This window comes from Pieris napi, chromosome 20 (genome assembly GCF_905475465.1).
Source record: "Pieris napi chromosome 20, ilPieNapi1.2, whole genome shotgun sequence".
In the NCBI taxonomy this organism is placed as follows: Eukaryota; Metazoa; Arthropoda; class Insecta; order Lepidoptera; family Pieridae; genus Pieris; species Pieris napi.
The window spans coordinates 9,712,979-9,731,606 of NC_062253.1; the positions used below are offsets into that span (position 1 = coordinate 9,712,979).

The 18,628-nt window shown below is 35.6% G+C and overlaps 1 protein-coding gene across 3 annotated transcripts in view; it reads left to right on the forward strand.

Annotated features, from left to right (window-relative positions):
* Positions 1–13,354, forward strand: part of LOC125059504 (serine/threonine-protein kinase 3) — a 33,319-nt gene extending 19,965 nt beyond the window's left edge. For 2 of the 3 annotated variants that reach the window (XM_047663951.1, XM_047663949.1), the window contains exons 3-11: positions 4,010–4,168; positions 4,801–5,028; positions 5,613–5,821; positions 6,746–6,855; positions 7,606–7,721; positions 7,904–8,051; positions 8,885–9,038; positions 9,778–9,893; positions 13,058–13,354. In XM_047663951.1, the coding sequence (XP_047519907.1) occupies positions 4,010–4,168; positions 4,801–5,028; positions 5,613–5,821; positions 6,746–6,855; positions 7,606–7,721; positions 7,904–8,051; positions 8,885–9,038; positions 9,778–9,893; positions 13,058–13,245 (1,428 nt within the window). In that variant the 3' untranslated portion in view covers positions 13,246–13,354. The remainder of the gene's footprint in view (positions 1–4,009; positions 4,169–4,800; positions 5,029–5,612; positions 5,822–6,745; positions 6,856–7,605; positions 7,722–7,903; positions 8,052–8,884; positions 9,039–9,777; positions 9,894–13,057) is intronic. The other variant, XM_047663950.1, reaches the window with a different exon arrangement.
* The last annotated feature ends 5,274 nt before the right edge of the window (positions 13,355–18,628 follow it).

Sequence of the window (18,628 nt, forward strand, 5' to 3'; positions counted from 1 at the left end):
AAGTTTTAGACCTTTTTATTATCTACAACTTTGCCATTTGACTTTTTTCCATAATAAACCATTTTTACCCTTAAAAACTCATCCCCTTCCCGTTCCCGACCTCAGATCGCCCGTAAATTATTTTTCCTTTCATTTTTATAATATTCTCCTCCTTTTCCAATGAGTTTCATCCTACTATTAGTTTTTTTGGTTTCAAAAGTTATCACCCGATCTATTAGTCCTGTGCCGTTCTAAATTTAAATGAATTGCTAAATATGTTGCAAAGTGAAATATTCGAAGACGGCTGGACCAATTAGAGTATTTTTTTAAATTTATTCCTCGAACACTGAGGTAGAGAGAAAATTGCACGTAAAAATCTAAATCCTCGTTTCATTTTCTGTAGCCGTAGTAGCGTTTGGTAAAATAAATAAATGTAAAGCATGCGTTATTTACTTAACATATCGAATGCAATAGTCGTATTTAGACGGTACGAGATTGTGAGCCAATTCTCCAGTGAGTGATATATGAGCTAATTCTCAAAATACCAGTGGCGCTAGGTCTTGGGGGCCATCCATAAAGTACGTCACACGTTAATGGGGAGGGAGGGTATCACCGAAGTGTGACATCGTGTGACAAGGGGAATGGGGGGGGTCAATACTTTTGTGACGTCACATGTTAGAATTTTAAATACTAAAACCATTACAAAAAACCCAAGATCACAGTCTCGAATAAAAGTAACGCTCGAAAGTGTCCCGAAACACTATTTCTGTCTCTTTCTATAAGTTACAAGCATATATTATTGCAAAATCAGCCTTACGCGAATTGTTTAAAGTTGTTATTACAACGATTATTTTTAAATACATACATTTACTAATACATAAATTTTAAAAATGTGTGACGTCACATCAAGAGGGGGGGGGGGTATACAAATGTGACAACCTGTGACAAGGACGGGGGGAGGGGTTTAAAAGTCCTAAAATTCGTGTGACGTATTTTATGCATGGCCCCTTGTCAGATTTCTGTATCTGTTTCGTTTTTTTCATCAGCCTCCTGTGCCTGACATACGCTGCCGTTTCGTGTCAAAGACGTGGTTTCCTGACGATGTTTTCCTTCGCCTCACGACTGAGGGTGAATTGCACACATAAAAACAACGCACGATCTCTGGGTAGAGTCTCTACCAACACGGCCCAAATGTGAAACATTAGGAACAAATGAAATAATCCTTAATAGCGCGTTACGGCGTTCGTACGTAAATCCTGATATGAAATGAATACTACAGTAGGGATGTTCGATGATCATCGATGTTGAAAGCAAAAACATTGATGTTGCTATACGAAAAATATCGTAACATCGATGTTGCTATACGAAAAATATCGTAACATCGATGTTAACGGAATCGAACATCGATGTTAACTCACGACCAATGCAACTTAGACTGGGTTCACACGGCATTGTCTGCATGTTTTCTTTGTATTCGTTTTTTTAACTTCTTTCACCCGGGTGATCACATGGTAGATTTTCATTCGTGTAAAATACGAATAGCCGTAGTCTTCACACAGTTGTCACAGTGACCGAGAACGAGACAGAGCTATATTATGTGCCCCTTTAAACCGAATAAACGTTAAGTTAATTCGATTTGCTTGACGGTTTACGATATTTTGCAGTTCAAACACCGAGTAAATGGGTCTATATACAATACATGTGCCACTATTTATTCGTTAAGACGTATACTGCAAAAAAACGTGCAGGACAATGCCGTGTGAACCCAGTCTAACGAAACAAATTATGTCTTCTATTAACGCATCCACAAATCAGGTTTATTAAAATTTTGAACGCGTATTCATTCACTGCGCCCGGTCGTTCCCTTCGTTCGTTCTTCGTAGTCTTCGCTCTTTCCCTCTCACTACTACTACTACTTTATAAACAAAGAAATAGATTAAAAGGTTCTTCTTTATCAAAATTACTTTTCATGCAGTCATGTAATAATTTGTTCTGTTTCTTAATAAGTTTCGAACCATTTCACTGTATTTTATTTCTTTGTCAATTATTAATGCAAAAATCATCGATGTTCGGGTTTGGATAAATATCGAACATGTTGGGCTTTCGATTATGACATCGATGTCAATATCGATGTTTTTCTAATATCGATCATCCCGCCACAACCCTTAGAAAACAATGCTATGATGACTACCACTCCACGTACGTTTTACCTTTCCGAGAATTTTGGATAACCGGTTCCCCGTACTCCTTTAGCACTATTTATGACTCGGGTTAAATTTCAACGTTATTGATAATGCCTTTTATTGACAATTCGAAAGTTTAATAACCTAAATAATTATTTATACCGTTGTGGAAATAATGCGTTAATTTTTGTGCGATGTGTGTCGATGTTTGCTTAAATAAATGATGATTATTACCACGAAACGTAAACATACTAAAATACGTACGTTACTGCCGTTACGTTGTAAATTAATAAGAGATTTTTTAACAAATTTATTGTTATAGTAGTTCTATTTAGTTGTTCATTAAAACTCGCCAACACTCGGCACTCGGAACATTAGTACAAAAAAATAATAATGGGAATATTGCAAACATATAAGGCACTTAAACTCAAACTCAAAATAACTTTATTCATATAGGTAAACAAGTACACTTATGAACGTCAAAAAGAAGTTAAATTTATTGTAAATTTACATTTACTACCAGTTCGCAAGTCAAGGGTGTAGAGCGGGCAAGAAGAACTAGCAAGAAACTTTTCGCCACTCTTATAGACACGCCTTAAAACAAAATTGAATTGAAATTTAAACACTAAAGGAAAATCTATTTCTAGAATTGTAGTTCTATCAATATCGTTAGATAATAGTGGTTTTAATATAATTAATTAACTTTCCGAATAACACTGTTGACCACCGTATTTTTTTTTTAATTAATATTTTAAGATAAAATAAACCCGCAGTCTATCAATTTACGGCGTTATTGCAAAACCTAGATTAAAGTTAATATCGTTACGATGCCATCTCAAGTTGACAGAATGACATGCATCATAAGGCGGCGTCCTAATTGGGAGCGATCGTACGATGGCGCGATGCGTTTTCATCTCACTATCAAAGTGGTCGTGCGATGACCTAACAGGTGTCCTAATAGATCGCGCGATGTCCATCGTCCGCGACCCTCGCGCGTCGACGCATCGCGTAGTAACCGATTAGGACACTCAAAAGAGATCTGTTGCTTTGATTACATGATCGCACGATCAAACGCATCGTACGATCGTTATTAAAGCATTCATGTGCTCGCACGATTACTTGCGAGGTTCAAATAGGACACTCTGATGAAATCTGTATGTTTGAACTCATCGCACGACGAGACCGCATCGTGTCATCGTGCGATCTTCGCCAATTAGGACAACGCCTCAAGGTAAATCAGGCCGTTGCTCATTAGTCAATAATCTATAATGTTATTTCTGCCTAATGGATTATGGCTTCAGACGGCTGAGACACTGCGGTAATCCGCACTTAGTAATTAACGTTGTCAGATTTTACGTGACCATAATTTCTACTACAAAATTATTTCGATTCGGAATGAAATGCGCTCACAAATAAGTAAAATTGTCTTTATATATTAAACTTACTTAGTAAATGTTCACGCAAATATTTACATCTTATAGATCACTGCCGTGTAATGCTTTCAAGAAGGCGGTGATTAAATTTTTAAAGGCAAGGTAGGTGCCTTTATAGCGTAATAAATCAGTGGCGCTACATCCTCTTTAGGTCTGGGTCTCAGATTTCTAAATCTGTTTCATGATCATTTTTCAATCTAATAGGCAAGTAGGTGATCGGCCTCCAGTGCCTGACACACGCCGTCGACTTTTTGGGTCTAAGACGTGTCGGTTTCCTCGCGATGTTTTCCTTCACCGTTCGAGCAAATGTTAAATGCGCACATAGAAAGAAAGTCCGAAGCCATTAGCGGTGAGAACACAGAGGAAAAAGATAAAAGTTTATTTTAAAATAAATTTAAACATGTTCATTTCCAGGCGTTACACAAGGAGAGCGAGCAGGTGCTTGCTATCAAGCAGGTGCCGGTGGACACGGACCTGCAGGAGATCATCAAGGAGATCTCTATTATGCAGCAATGCGACAGCCCCTACGTAGTCAAGTACTATGGCAGTTACTTCAAAAACACGGATTTGTGGGTAGGTGTTAAATTCCTAGACATTCATTATGTTTTCGCCTACCCTCAAATTGTAAAACTAAAATTGTAATCTAATCACGAGTTAAGTTCGGTGGCGGTTGTTGTAGATATTTTCAAATATATATTATGTTAAATAACCAACCAGGCTCCAAAAGATAAACCACTCCTTATATGGAAATTGTATTCGTTTTTACAACAAACTCCCAAGCGAAATTAGAGTATTATCACTAAATAAATTCAAAGCCCTCGTTAAACGAAAATTAATCAACAAAGCTTTTTATAAATTTGAGGACTACTTAAATGATCCTAATCCTTGGGATTGATTTGCTTCAGTTCAAACAATTTGTATGACAATACTTGGCTTTAAAAAGAGTGGCGGAAAGTTTCTTGCCAGTTCTTCTTACCCGCTCTACGCCCTTGACTTGCGAACTGGTATTAAATGTAAATTTACGATTAATTTAACTTACGATTCAAAAGTGTACTTGGTTACCCACTATTTTGAGTTTGAGTTTGAAATGAACTTTTGAATATTTCTTTGAAGCTGGGTGTCAACTGGCTTTAATCGTTTAATACACGAGCTTATACGGTATATTATGTTTATAATGTAAAAAATTATTATTAAAATACTTCCAGATTGTTATGGAATACTGCGGTGCCGGCTCTGTGTCGGATATTATGAGGTTACGGAAGAAAACACTATCAGAGGACGAAATAGCGACAATTTTGTGTGATACGTTGAAAGGTCTTGAGTATCTTCACCGTCGAAGAAAGATCCATCGAGATATCAAGGCGGGGAACATTTTACTCAACATGGAGGGTCACGCTAAATTGGCTGATTTTGGCGTGGCTGGACAATTGACGGTAAGTCAATCTAAGTTTATTTATTCTGATTGGTAATTGTTAATTTTTTAGAGCAGTGTTGGCCTAGTGGTTTCAGCGTGCGACTCTGATACCTGAGGTCGTAGGTTCGAGCCCCGGCTGTGCACCAATGGACTTTCTTTCTATGTGCGCATTTAACATTTGCTCGAACGGTGAAGGAAAACATCGTGAGGAAACCGACATGTCTTAGACCCGAAAAGTCGAGGGCGAGAGTCAGGCACTGGAGGCTGATCACCTACTTGCCTATAAGATTTAAAAATGATCATGAAACAGATTCAGAAATCTGAGGAACCTAACCTCCGATTCGGAGACCTAACCGAATTTCACGAAAATCGGTCGAGCCATTTCGGGGGACTTTAATTACAAACACCGTGACACGAGAATTTTATATATTAGATAATCCACGCGTAGGTAACATGGGATTATCATTTATTTATTACATAATAGAAAATAAGTAATAAACCCGAGGTGGTGTCCTTAAGAGTTAGTTTTATTAATAAAACAATACAAATTAATTTATTATTAATTAATGTATTATTATTAATTGAGTTATTTTAATTTTTCAGGATACAATGGCGAAACGCAATACAGTTATTGGTACGCCATTTTGGATGGCACCGGAAGTGATACAGGAGATCGGATATGACTGCGTGGCTGATATCTGGTCTTTGGGAATCACCGCTCTGGAAATGGCCGAAGGGAAACCGCCATACGGAGATATTCATCCGATGAGGGCTATTTTTATGATACCAACCAAACCTCCGCCATCATTCAGGTATTTTTTTTTATATGAACACTTCAATATAAAAGAATACATATTTTGCTAATATACACACAAACGCAAGGAAAAGATTAAATATATAATGTTTTTTTTTATCTTTTCAATGCGCATTTGTGTGCATGTAACTCACATAGTTGCAATGAACCTTTATAAAGTACTTTAGGGAGCGTTCAAGTATTACGTCACGCAATTTTTGGAGATTATTGACCCCCCCCCCCCCATGTAACGCGCCGTAACGTTTTTCTGTACCCACTAGTAAAACGTTTCGTGACCACCCAGTGACTATACCTAAAAGTTACCATTATGTGGTGTAAAGTACTGGAAAGTCGAAACTAATAGAACAACAATAACGGCTTAATTCAATCCCCGCCCCGCATCGTAACGTTTTACAAAAGGACAAAAAAATTTCGTTACGTAATACTTTATACTTACGATGTAGCACCACAGTTTTTGTAATTTGAGGATTACAAAGGATGGAGGATTAGAGGAAATATTTGATAATTTGCTTGCATTGAATAGGCTCCAAAACTACTCGACCGATTTCTGAAATTATTTCACCAATAGAAAACTACGGCTGACGAACAAAGACTATTGAATATTTATTTTTATGTTTGTTCGATAAACTATACTATTATTAGTTAACACAAAAGATTAGAGCGTTTAGGTACTTAACGTTCCGCACGAAGTCTCGAAGTAAAAATGAGTCAACGCCGGTATTGCTTCGCGTTATAAAGGTTTCTGCTACAAGATGGCGTTAGTCCGCTAACACTATACTATTAAAATGCCTATAGAGCGTACAATGCGGAAACTATAGACAATAGAGCAAAGTGATCTAATACAGTTTTATAGAAGACAATATCAAAAAACTCTAACCTTGAATATTTAATAAATTGAACGCTAGTACATGTTTTATTACAGAGAGCCCGACAAGTGGTCCCCTGAGTTCATAGACTTCGTAAGTCAGTGCCTTATCAAGAACCCCGAAGATAGAGCCACAGCAGAATTCCTATTGACACATGAGTTCATAGGTAAGTTTGGTTTATACAAAAAGATCTGTTTTCTTATTGAAAAATTGATAAATACTCTTATTAAAGAAAAAACTTTTTAACCGGATTAAAGTTATGTACTATTAATTTACAACTATTTAACATAATTTTAAATTTATCCGACGTTTCGCGTGCTTTACAGCGTGCGTGGTCACGGTGACTGAAGACAAAAGATGTTGGATGTCAAAAAGTATCACAGCTGTAGAGAAAGTTGCATTATCTGTATTTATTTCCCCGGAGTTGGTATCAACTAAAAGATGGAGGGTTTTGGCAAAAATGGCTCACGGTGTCCTCTACTAATACTCTTATTATTTTACATTGATTCATCCCTGAGGTCGTAGGTTCGATTTCGGTTGTTCATCAATAAATTTCCAGCTTTGTTTACTCATTCGATGTCAAAAACAGATTAGAGTAAAATCCGCCAACACCTGAGCTTCCGTCGTGCCCTTCAGGCGATTGACAACTCCGCGAAGGTCTAAGCTGAGGTCCGAGTCTCGCAGGACGCCCTTGAGCTAGTCGCCAGAACAGCCTGAGCTGAGCTGTAGGCCCTTAAGGCCAACAGCGAGATGCCATTAAAAAAAACTCGTTCGATGAAGGAAAACATCGTGGATATGGGTCTGACATGTGTCAGTCACAAGAGGCTGATAATCTACTTGCCTATTAAGAGAGGTCACGAAACAGACATCTGAGGCTCAGAACTAAAAATATCGCTTTAAATTTGATATTTTCCAGGTAACGCCAAACAGCCTCACATTCTGAGTCTGATGATAGCGGAAGCGAACGAAATCCGAGAGAGTCAAGCCTACAGGACCGCCATGAATGCCTCCAACGCCAAGACATTTGCGGCCGTACGTATAAGTACTATGAAATATATGATATGAAATTATGAAATATATTACCTATTTGCAGACAATTCAGCGTCAACAAGGTCCCATTCCCAGCTTACTTACAGATACCGGCAAACGCTCCCTAACATGTGATATGTATCTAAAAAATGTACACTTATTTAATTAATTATTTGAAATCGCAGAGTGGCTGCGCAGGCGGCGCTTCGTACAACTCGGACACTATGAAGCAGGCGAGTGGGACATTGGTTCCCGCGAGAGATGGCACCACCGAGCTCGCAGCTGGCTTGGCCACTATGGTCATCAATGAGCAGGACCTGGCCACTATGAAACGTAAGTCACGAGCCAATAGATGGCGTTACTGCTTATTAAGAAAAAGGTATCATTATTTAAAAAAAAGTGTGGCGGCGGTAAAGCTAATCCATACCATATTCTATCAACTTATGCAATTATAATTATTTATTTATGCAGTATTTTTTTCTTTGATATTAATTCAATCTACCAAACTACCACACTCAGACTAACACGCCTATATAGTCTGTCTCACTCTAACACGTACCGGCTGCACCTATATTACGTCATCGTGTGTTAGGTTTATTTTCGTTACGGAATTTCTTGATTCGGTCGCCGCGCTTAAAGCCCGCGATAAAATCTTTTTTTTAAACTGGACACTTCATTGGTTTACGATTGCTTATAGGTTATAGCACCTACCCATTTTGTGATCAGATTTTTTAATAAGCAAGTAGTTGAAGCCTGTGGTATAGGTCTGATACGTGTCGATATTTTGTTCTAACATATGCCAGTTTCCTCACGACGTTACCTATGTCCTCGCGAGTGTTAACACCTAGAAAAGTCCAGTGCACAGCAGCAAAAGTAGACAGCTGTGTTCGAAGCTACGACTTCTGGGACAAGAGTCGCACACCTGGCGATTAGGCCAAGAACTCCTTATATTATCTCGTGTGTCTCTCACATATAGTAAAATATAAAAATTCATCATTCATTTTTAACTGATTCAAAAACATAGTTTCACAATCTCAAATTTTTTATTAAAAAGAAACAACTTTCGACCGTGAACTGATCTGACTGATTTAGAAGTCCAACGAATCCGATTTACAGATCCGATTTTTATATTTTTAATTGTTCCGTTTCATATAAACATATTTCAGGCCATGATACGGACCCAATGGACACGAATAAGCCGAAATATCGGCCATTATTTCTCGAGCACTTTGAGAAGAAGGAGGTCAATCACCTCAACATGGCCGCACCCAATGGGACGCTTACCGCACATGTACGACTGCCCGAAGCTGATACTATTAGGTAATAACTGTTATATACTAATCTAAATATATATATATATATATTGTATAACTATATAAATGTTATATTGATTTGTGTACGCTTCAAATCTCAAAACGTTCTCCACCTATCGAGCTGAAATTTTAGCATGATATATAATCCGCATCAAGGATTGTTTTTATCAATTTTTTGCATTCTATCCGAAACCGCGAAAAAACAGTTTTTTAACGATCCGCGCCATCTGCCGGAAGCGAGGAAAACACTCGCGCCACAGCGAAGCGTGGCAGGGTAAAGCTAGTAATATAATATGTTTGTAACGAATTAACTCGAAAACCCTGGAACTACCGAAAATGATTTCACCTCAAAGAAGTCTGCTCTTCCTCCCAACTTAAAGTTTTGGCGAGCGTAGCTCGGCCAGAATTTTTTTTTTTTTTTTTTACTGCTTCATCCATCTGCAATCAGCCTCTTGGCTTTTATCAGATTTTTCTCGGCCAGAATGGGCGGTTTTCCCGCGACTAGCGCAAGGGCGTCTCCTGTGAGACTCGAACTTCGGCTTGAGCCGTCGCGTGGTGGTCAATCACCTGAAGGGCAGGACGGAAACTCACTGCAGTGAGCCAAGTACGAAGTAAAGATCCTCGTGGGAAATACTTCGTTACCGCGTTTCAGGATATACGTCATCACAGTGATTAAAGCCGTAAAATATAGGTGTCGCTACACACCATTACAAATTACAGTGTAAACTCTTTCTATCTCTTCGCAGTACGCAGGTGGCAGAAGTTTGTGGCGCGGCAAGTGTGGGGGCATTAATCGAATCTGGGAACTTCGAATTCGTAAGTCAACTCCACGTCGTCACTCTATTGCCTCTTCGCGCGCCCCGTGAGTTTACACACACATACAAAAACATACAATCACAATAATTACAAATATAGTAAACACATTATTTAAAAAAAATCGATAACGTTATCTAGAACAACAGGTTATTCGACTTCGGAAGGTCAAATAAGCTTTTTCATTTTTAATTCTTCAACAAAAGTAAAAAAGCCCGGATTATAAAGGCTTTATGAGGAAAAGCAAGTAGTCATAAATAATAACCACAATATATTATTAGATTTCTTTAACATTACATATATAATATATATATTGTCAAGGCAAGATCTTATGAATGGACAATAGATTTTTTTTGATTATGTTTAAACCATTATACATATATTACACAAGTACGTACACGTGCGTTCATTCGCGTACACTTCTCAACATACATAGTATATTTATTTATTTATTATTTAGTATAAAGGAGATTGAATTATTAATTCTAAAACATATTAAAACTTAATAAAAGATAGGTTTTCTTGAATTTAAAAAGTAGCAATTTAATACTCAGTATTTATTTTTAATTATAATAAAAAGTTCATATGTATATGTTTTGTCTCTAAAATAAGATTGTTTTTTTATTAGAATGATAACATTGTGCATCAATTCCCTTATTTGTGTATAACATATTGTATATTATAATATGATTTAATAATATCTAACACAGCACGGGGCGTGCGAGTAATAATCTATGTTATTTATGTTGTACAATAATTCCAAATATGATAAAAAAAAATGCCAAAGTATAGATATTTCCGTGAGTTTTTATGATATTAAAAAAATCTGTGTTTAAATTGTTTTTAAACTAGAATTCTGTGCTATGCGATTATTGTATAACATAAAACTATTAATATAACAAATTAACATTAAATATTGTAGATTTTCACGGTAGCAATGACTAGTTTCACCTTTAGATTCCTCTTCATTCAGATTCTTTGTGTTAATGTGTAATGTAGTGTCACTAATTAAATCCATACTTTTAAAACAAGCCGCGGCATTTCCATTCAAATATCAAACGTTCTTAGTCCAACTATAAGGTATGAATTATCATAGAAACTGAGTCTGTTCTGTCTTTTTCTTTAGTTATTGATTAGAAAGAGATACATGTCTACTTAATACAGTGTAATAAAATATCGATTGCAAGTATTTAAAGTTAGATATTAAAATTAGGATTTCATTTGTGGTGCAAAGCATGGAGCGCTTTTACATTATCTTCTGCCACTGTATATAATTAAGGACTAGATGTTTATTGTTTTGAAAATGGGCAACAAATATCTGATGTGGGGCCGTACAAGTATTACGTAAGCACTAAAGGGGGGAGGGGGGGTCTTTGATTTCTTATTTGGTCATTACGCCGACAGTAATTATTTACTTTTTTACACATATTACCCACACATTGTCTATGCGTGAAAACGATATGCGTTTTCGAGGATTCCTACAAAAAATTAATACGTTTGTGCACTATTATTTTTGAGCTTTGCTTACTTTTGCTGACAAGAGGAGGGGGGGGGGGGTTCATTGCAGTAAATCTGCTTACGTTATACGTGAACGGCCCCGATAATAGCGGCAGACATTTTACTCGAGATGGTATTAGGGCATCGAGCCCGGGTTTACCCGGACCGAAAAAACCCGGGTTTTCCCGGTTCTGAGGATTACAAAAAAACCCGGGTTTAATTTTTAAAACTCGGGTTTTTCGGGTTTTTTTTTAATACTTTTGTTTTTGTTATTTATTAAGTTTAAGCCATTTTGAATGCAATAATAAGTAAATGGAATAAAAAGACGCTTTGATAAATTATTATTGTACGTAAAAAGTAGCTTCGTTGCTACGTTCCTACCAATAAAACAAGCCTTGCAAGTTAAATTCGCGTTCCGCGCGTCCATCTCAAGACATGAATGAAGTGAAGTGTGGAGCAGTGGAGAGGGGAGGGTGTAGAGAAGCTCGTCGCTTTAAATGATTTAAAAACAGATATTGCATTTACTGATGATGACTGGAGAAATAAAGATGAGATTCAATAAATATTGGATGGCGAGGCGCTTTGTCGACGCGATGCAACATTAATTATAGCTGATGTTTCCCTAACATTTGCATTGAAGAAAATGGATGAAATGAAGACACCACTAAGTAACAAAATGGCAACTGCATTGAGCAAACGATGCGCAAAAAAAATACTAACTCAAGCAGCAACACTACAGTACTTGGCAAATCCGGGTAAATATTTTGAGAACAATATGTGATATGAAAAATGAAGATAAAACTGTTTTTTATCGGCCTACAGGTGATGAAATGCTAAACGAAATTGATAATCTGATTAAACGCACAACCAAAAAACAAAATAGACCTCTTAAAAATTTGCCAGCGCCAGACCAAGGCCTGCGAGAAATTGACATTCAGTTGTCTACTTTGATAAATGAAGAGGAACTGAACAGACAGTTAAGTCAAGCTGTTGCTACTGATAATACTGCTCCTAAAACTGGATCAGCTTGTCCATCAGACGATTTGCTTACTACTGTGAGGGTAGAAATAGCACTCTTCGAGAATGGCGGTACGCGACAGCGAGAGCGTTCCTCTCTTTTTTAAGTGGTCAGATGGTCAGAGGGTATATCTTAACTATGTTGTTTATATAATGAGTAAAATGCATAACTACTTTTTACTTAATATTCTGAAGAAAAAATAAATCTTTATCACTTTTTTAAACATTAAAACTGTTTTTGTAATTTGTAAAGTACTGTTTTATTTATTTAAATTCTTCCTCGTCCTTTATATTTTGTATTCATTGTAGGAAATCGATATATAAACGCAGATTAGTGCATTTAAAAAAAATTCAATAAAAAGATCGAAATGCTCGAAAAAACCGGTCTACCCGGGTTTTGATTACTCTTAGACCCGAAAACCCGGGTTTTCAAAATTGAACCGAGTTTCGATGCCCTAGATGGTATATCATGCTCGAATACCATATCTAAAAGCAGATCGCCATTTTCAAAAATGAACCATGTGGATTTAAAAGAATTCATTAAACTGGGTTTGTTCTTTGAAGTTAATAAGTTTTTGTCTTTGATTTTATTTCACCACATTGCTTTTTGCTTCACATAACATTGGTGTCATTATAAATTACTTTTAAGTTTTAACTCCATTGTCAAGTCAGACTTACTTATGGCTATATCACATGTAGTTATCGTACCTGTCGGAGGGCGAATTGGAGACGCTCCAAGCACGTCTGGACGTGGAAATGGAAGGCGAAATCGAGCGACTTCACGCCCTATACGACCGCAAACGTCGGCCCATATTAGACGCGATATCCCTAAAACGCAAACGTCAGCAGAACTTCTAGCCCCACTTACTTTGTACACACATCATTGAATGAAGTTTCCCATGGGATCAGAATATCTGCGTGTATACACCCAACGGATCGAGACTTTACATTTTACATTGAGGATTTGTCGCATTCTGTAGAAGACGTAAATTCAAACACTAATAGTATAAGATCCCGCTATACAACGACCTTCACCGAGATGCTTATTTAGTGAAACTTATTTTATATTTAATTTAATATGTCAATAAATATAATCCATATGGGTTGCCTAGCAAATTTCAGTCCAGAGTATGTTTAATTAATATTTAAAAAAAAATTTTTTTTTTATAATTTGCATGTAGTAAATATTTTGAACTTTTTTCAATCAATATTTTTAATAAGGGTAGTATTATATATGTATCACTATAACCTTCTTTTATATTAAAGATGTATATATACTTTAGTGTCACATAAAAAATATACACATAAATAATTAATTGATTAAAAACAACCTAAATTTTGCATATTCTATGGGCTTCATACTTTCGATTGGTATAGAATTTATCTAATAATCATACCGGTGAAATGTGTAAAAAAATATTTTTTTTTAAAATTAATTAAAAATACTCTGGACTGAAATTTGCTAGGCAACCCATATGGATTATATTTATTGACATATTAAATTATATATAAAATAAGTTTCATTAAATAAGCATCTCGGTGAAGGTCGTTGTATAGCGGGATCTTAGACCATAATACTAAATGTGAAATAAATTCTCCTAAAACTGTCCGGATGTCGTGAAAATTCATTCAGTGACGTCATGCATATCCCACATTGTCTAACGGAAATCGGAAATCTAATGAATGAAGATCCCTACTAAAAATTATCCGTAATCGCAAATAGAATAAGATCTTCAATCTATAGATTCTGCATGTTTCGGTTGGTACGTTATGAATTATGATTATTCATGTGAAGCTTCCCTTCGGAAGTTTAATTTCAATTATTATGATCAGTTTTGATATAAAACGATCATTGTTATAATGAATTGAATTGGTGATCTTATATTGGTCTAAATTGGTGCTTTTTTATATGAAGGTGCCAAACGCGAAGAAATCTTCGTTCCTCATTCGTACCTTTCAAAATTAAGGCCAAAATATTTCGGCAAATGCATTTTATGTCTCAAAGGGTTCGCCCTTAGTATTAATTTAGGTTAAGTTGTTACTTAGTAGATTTTGAATAAGGACGCCGAAACATATCCTCGTAGTGTCAACCTTTGTCCGCTAGATGGCTCTGATAACAACTTTGAAAGAGATGGAAAATTTTCAACGACAAATTCCCTTATTCAGCTAAATGCTAGTTTCATTCATCGTAAGGTGCTAGATGACATTTTCAATAATAAAAGCGCTGAATATGTTTTCTATTTCTAGTTTGAAGAGTCCTCCTGCGGAAGAAAGGAAAATATACGTTTTTGTAGTATATTATAGATACATGACAATATTGTAGTTTACGCCTCGGTTTTTTCCCGATTCCTATGTATCACTTACTAATTCGTTCTGGGCGTATATATACCGTTATATTACGCGTATGCCGTATATATACGCGTATGAACGTACGAGTATGTGAGTATAAACTCCGCAGTTTAATTGGTAACTGGTTTATAGAAATGCTTAATTTATGGTTTTTTGCAACGACTAACAAGAGACAATATATCTCTGGGCCAATAAAGCTAATGACTTCATCGTGTAGTTCTACGTCCAGTTCATATCTTTGATATTTTTCATATAAAACATAGGAATCGGCGAAAAATGATCTGCATTGCAGTTGTTTCTTTAGTTATTAGTTCCTTTTATTTGGATCTCAACGTCTCAATTAGGGTAACGAAAGATTCAACATTCGTACAATCGACGTTATCCTATATAATATATTATATGACTTCAGTAGTGGGTTGTGAGATTCAGAATCTATTGTAAAATTTATTGCAGTTAACACACATTAGTGTTTGAAACGAGTTTGTACAGAGATAACTTTCTATCGAAAATAGTTTGAAAGCTTAGACTAGCGTATTTTTCCCTTACAAATCCGCTTGTACAAAAGCGCATCACGCCTTCAAGATTATAAGATAAATAGAATAGTTAGAAGTGCCATTAAGTGTAAATTCATAGTATTTTCGTACTTTGAGCGATAGACATAATTTTAGATGATGTTTTCTTAAGCTGAAGTTTAGTGCCATGAGCTTTTTCTGTTCGGAGATCATATTTGATAAAAACGTACACAAATTGGCCTACAATGAAAATATTTTTTCTATAACTTTTACAGGGTAGTTTAAAATTTTCATTTTTTTCTACGTGATTCACTATTGATCTTTAAATTGTCAATAACGGCGGGCTAAGTTAACCCATTCGAAAATTTATTCGGAATCATCGTGATATCTTAGTAAAACCATTGTTACTGTGACTTGCACCAGAAACAGCTTTTACAACTTAATATAAAAAAGTTATTAAGTTTATAGATTTTCTTTGGCGGCAGCAGGTCACATTGTTTTGAAAATTGTTTAGTAGCATGGTAATATTATCAGGAACAAACTGGCAGATTAACTCGAGATTTTTTCTATATTAAAAACATTAATTGTTAAGGAAAATTGTGATTTTATAGTAATCAATGTTCTGAAGAAAGAAAATAAAACGTAGAGTAAGAGGTACTTGTAGGTTTAAATATATTTTCAGATTCGTATGTAAAAAACATTGCATATTATTTTCAATAAAAAAAATTGTCTCGTGAAAGTCTACAGTTTGATCGAAAAGTTCCGATGAAAATTTGTTTTAAACCTTAACTTTCCCCAATGTCACCCTAGTAGAAATAGCAATGTTCAAATATTATGTTACTGCTGTATATTTTTGGATGATCGACTCACTGATTAAAAGATTATTGATACAATGTCGTTTTATTTTAAATCAGCTTGCTTTTAATGTATTTTATCAGATGCCGGGAGATTTTTCTTGTGTTGTGCCTACCTTATTTCAGGTTCCGCCGCCTATTGACCATGATTGATCTAATATATAAAATTCTTGTGTCGCGGTGTTTGTGGGTAAACTCCTCAGAAACGGCTTGATCGATTCTCATGAAATTTTGTGTGCATATTGGGTATAACTGAAAATCGGACAACATCTATTTTTCATCAACCCAAATGTTAAGGGTAGTCCACCCCTAATTTTTTTTATGAAATAGCATTAAAAAATACATACAACCCCTAATTTTCACCCCTCTACGATCAACCTCTTTTTTTTATTATAAATGATAAACATGGCAAAACGACGTTTGCCGGATCAGCTAGTGCTAGAATAAAATTGTCTTTATGGTCAGCGATGACATCATATCGATGGCCCCAACGAATAAACGTGCAAGAGCTCTTACCCAAAAATTTTTTTTTCGTTTTCTTCGTTTTAATGGCCTATCATACACCTATATAATTTTTTTTAAATATTTTAGACTTCAAATAAGGCTTTTATAGCACAATATTCGTTTATTGTAGGGAAAAAATATATCTTCATATCATCATGAATAACAAAACATGCGCCTATTACATATTATTTGTTTCTTAGAGTACACCAAAATAAACGTGTTAAATCAATCTGCCGCTCGTGCCTATCCTATCCTTTCGGCAATTACTCTTACACGATTATTCGTGTAAAAATGGAAGCAACTTTTACTAGTAATGCATCATTGCACACTGAATATAATAATTACAGTTATTCCATTATCTTTTACTAATTTCTCACCTTTCTTCTACTTTTACGTAAAGGTTCAAGCACTTATATTCTTCGCTCATGAATTTCAAGTTATTGTTAGTAACCGCTTAATATACGGATACTTTTCCGATCGTGTCTATTGCAATAGCGCGTTAGTATAGACAAGGGATGAAGCGGGGGCGAGCCACGCCGACTGTTTTATATATTAATAAGGCTTACGATCTAAGAAGTATTTCCAATTTAGATGGTGTTTTACATAGTATTGAAACACAAAATATATCACATGATGTTGCAACTACAGCATCGGAGGAAAGACCCGTAACTCCCATTGAACAGCTTACGAAAAAGAGAAAAATAGATCCTAATTTATAGAAAGATAAGAAAAACTAAATTCTTAAAAATTCTGGTAAAAGTCATGAGGGTGCTAGAACTAACAAACAAAACGCAGAAAAATCTATTGGACCTCCATGCAACTGCAAATTGAAATGTTACGAAAAGATACATCAATATGAGGAGTAAGATTTTTCTGAGTTTTTGGGCTATCGGGGACCATGAGAGACAGTGAGATTTTATTAACCGACATGTAAAGAAAGATAACGTCAAAAAGATTACAGTTGATTGTTGAACGTAAAAATAATCGTACTCAAACATTAACATATCAACTACTCGATGATACTAATTACATGATTAAAGTTTCTAAAATTATGTTTTTAAATACATTATCCATTACAGAGCAAGTAGTATACACAGCTATTGATAAATTGGGAGATGACAACTATTTAAAAGACTACAGAGGAACTCATAAGAACAGGCCAAGAAGAATGTCAGAAGAGACTGAAAAAGTATATTCGACCATATAAATTTATTTGAAAGAGTTGAATCACACTATTCTCGAAAGATAGCCAAAAGCAATATCTGTGTGAAACTTTGAATATCTCTAAAATGCACCGACTATATTTGGAATGGATAGATACAAACATCCAGTACAATTAAACATGCAAAGCAACTAAACGCCAATATGAAATAATCTTTAATACAAAGTTTAACCTATCCTTCCACAAACCTAAAAAAGATTTACGTGAGATATGTTCAATTTACCAAACTTCTGATGATGTTAGGATCGAACAATTATAAGCTGATTATGAAAAGCACTTGAAAGAAAAGCAATTAGTCAGGCAATTAAAGGAACAAGAAAAAGAAACTTTTTCTTCAGATGACAGTGTTGTAGCATGTTTTGATCTGGAAAAAGTGTTGAATATCCCTCAAAGTGAAGTAGGCACATTTCATTATAAACGGAAGTATCCTGTATACAATTTCACGATCTATAATATCATCGAGAAGAAAGGTTACTGCTATGTCTGGCACTGTCAGATTGCGAAAAGGGGTGCGATAGAAATAGCAAGTTGTCTTTGGTCATTGATCCAGGTACACGTCGAATTAGGAATAAAAAATATATATTTTTATCTGATTCACGTGCAGGGCAAAATCGTAATCGTTTCGTATTCGCCATGTTTTCTTTAGCGGCGAAGAATTTTAACATAAAAATTACTCATAGGTTTTTGGAGAAAGGTGGTCAATCGAGGGGTGATTCTATGCACGCTGCTATTGAGCGTTCCAAGAAAAAGCATACTATTTACACACCTAACCTAATGTATTCCTTGATAGAGAATGCCAAAGTTACCGGACACAAGTACCAGGTAAGAC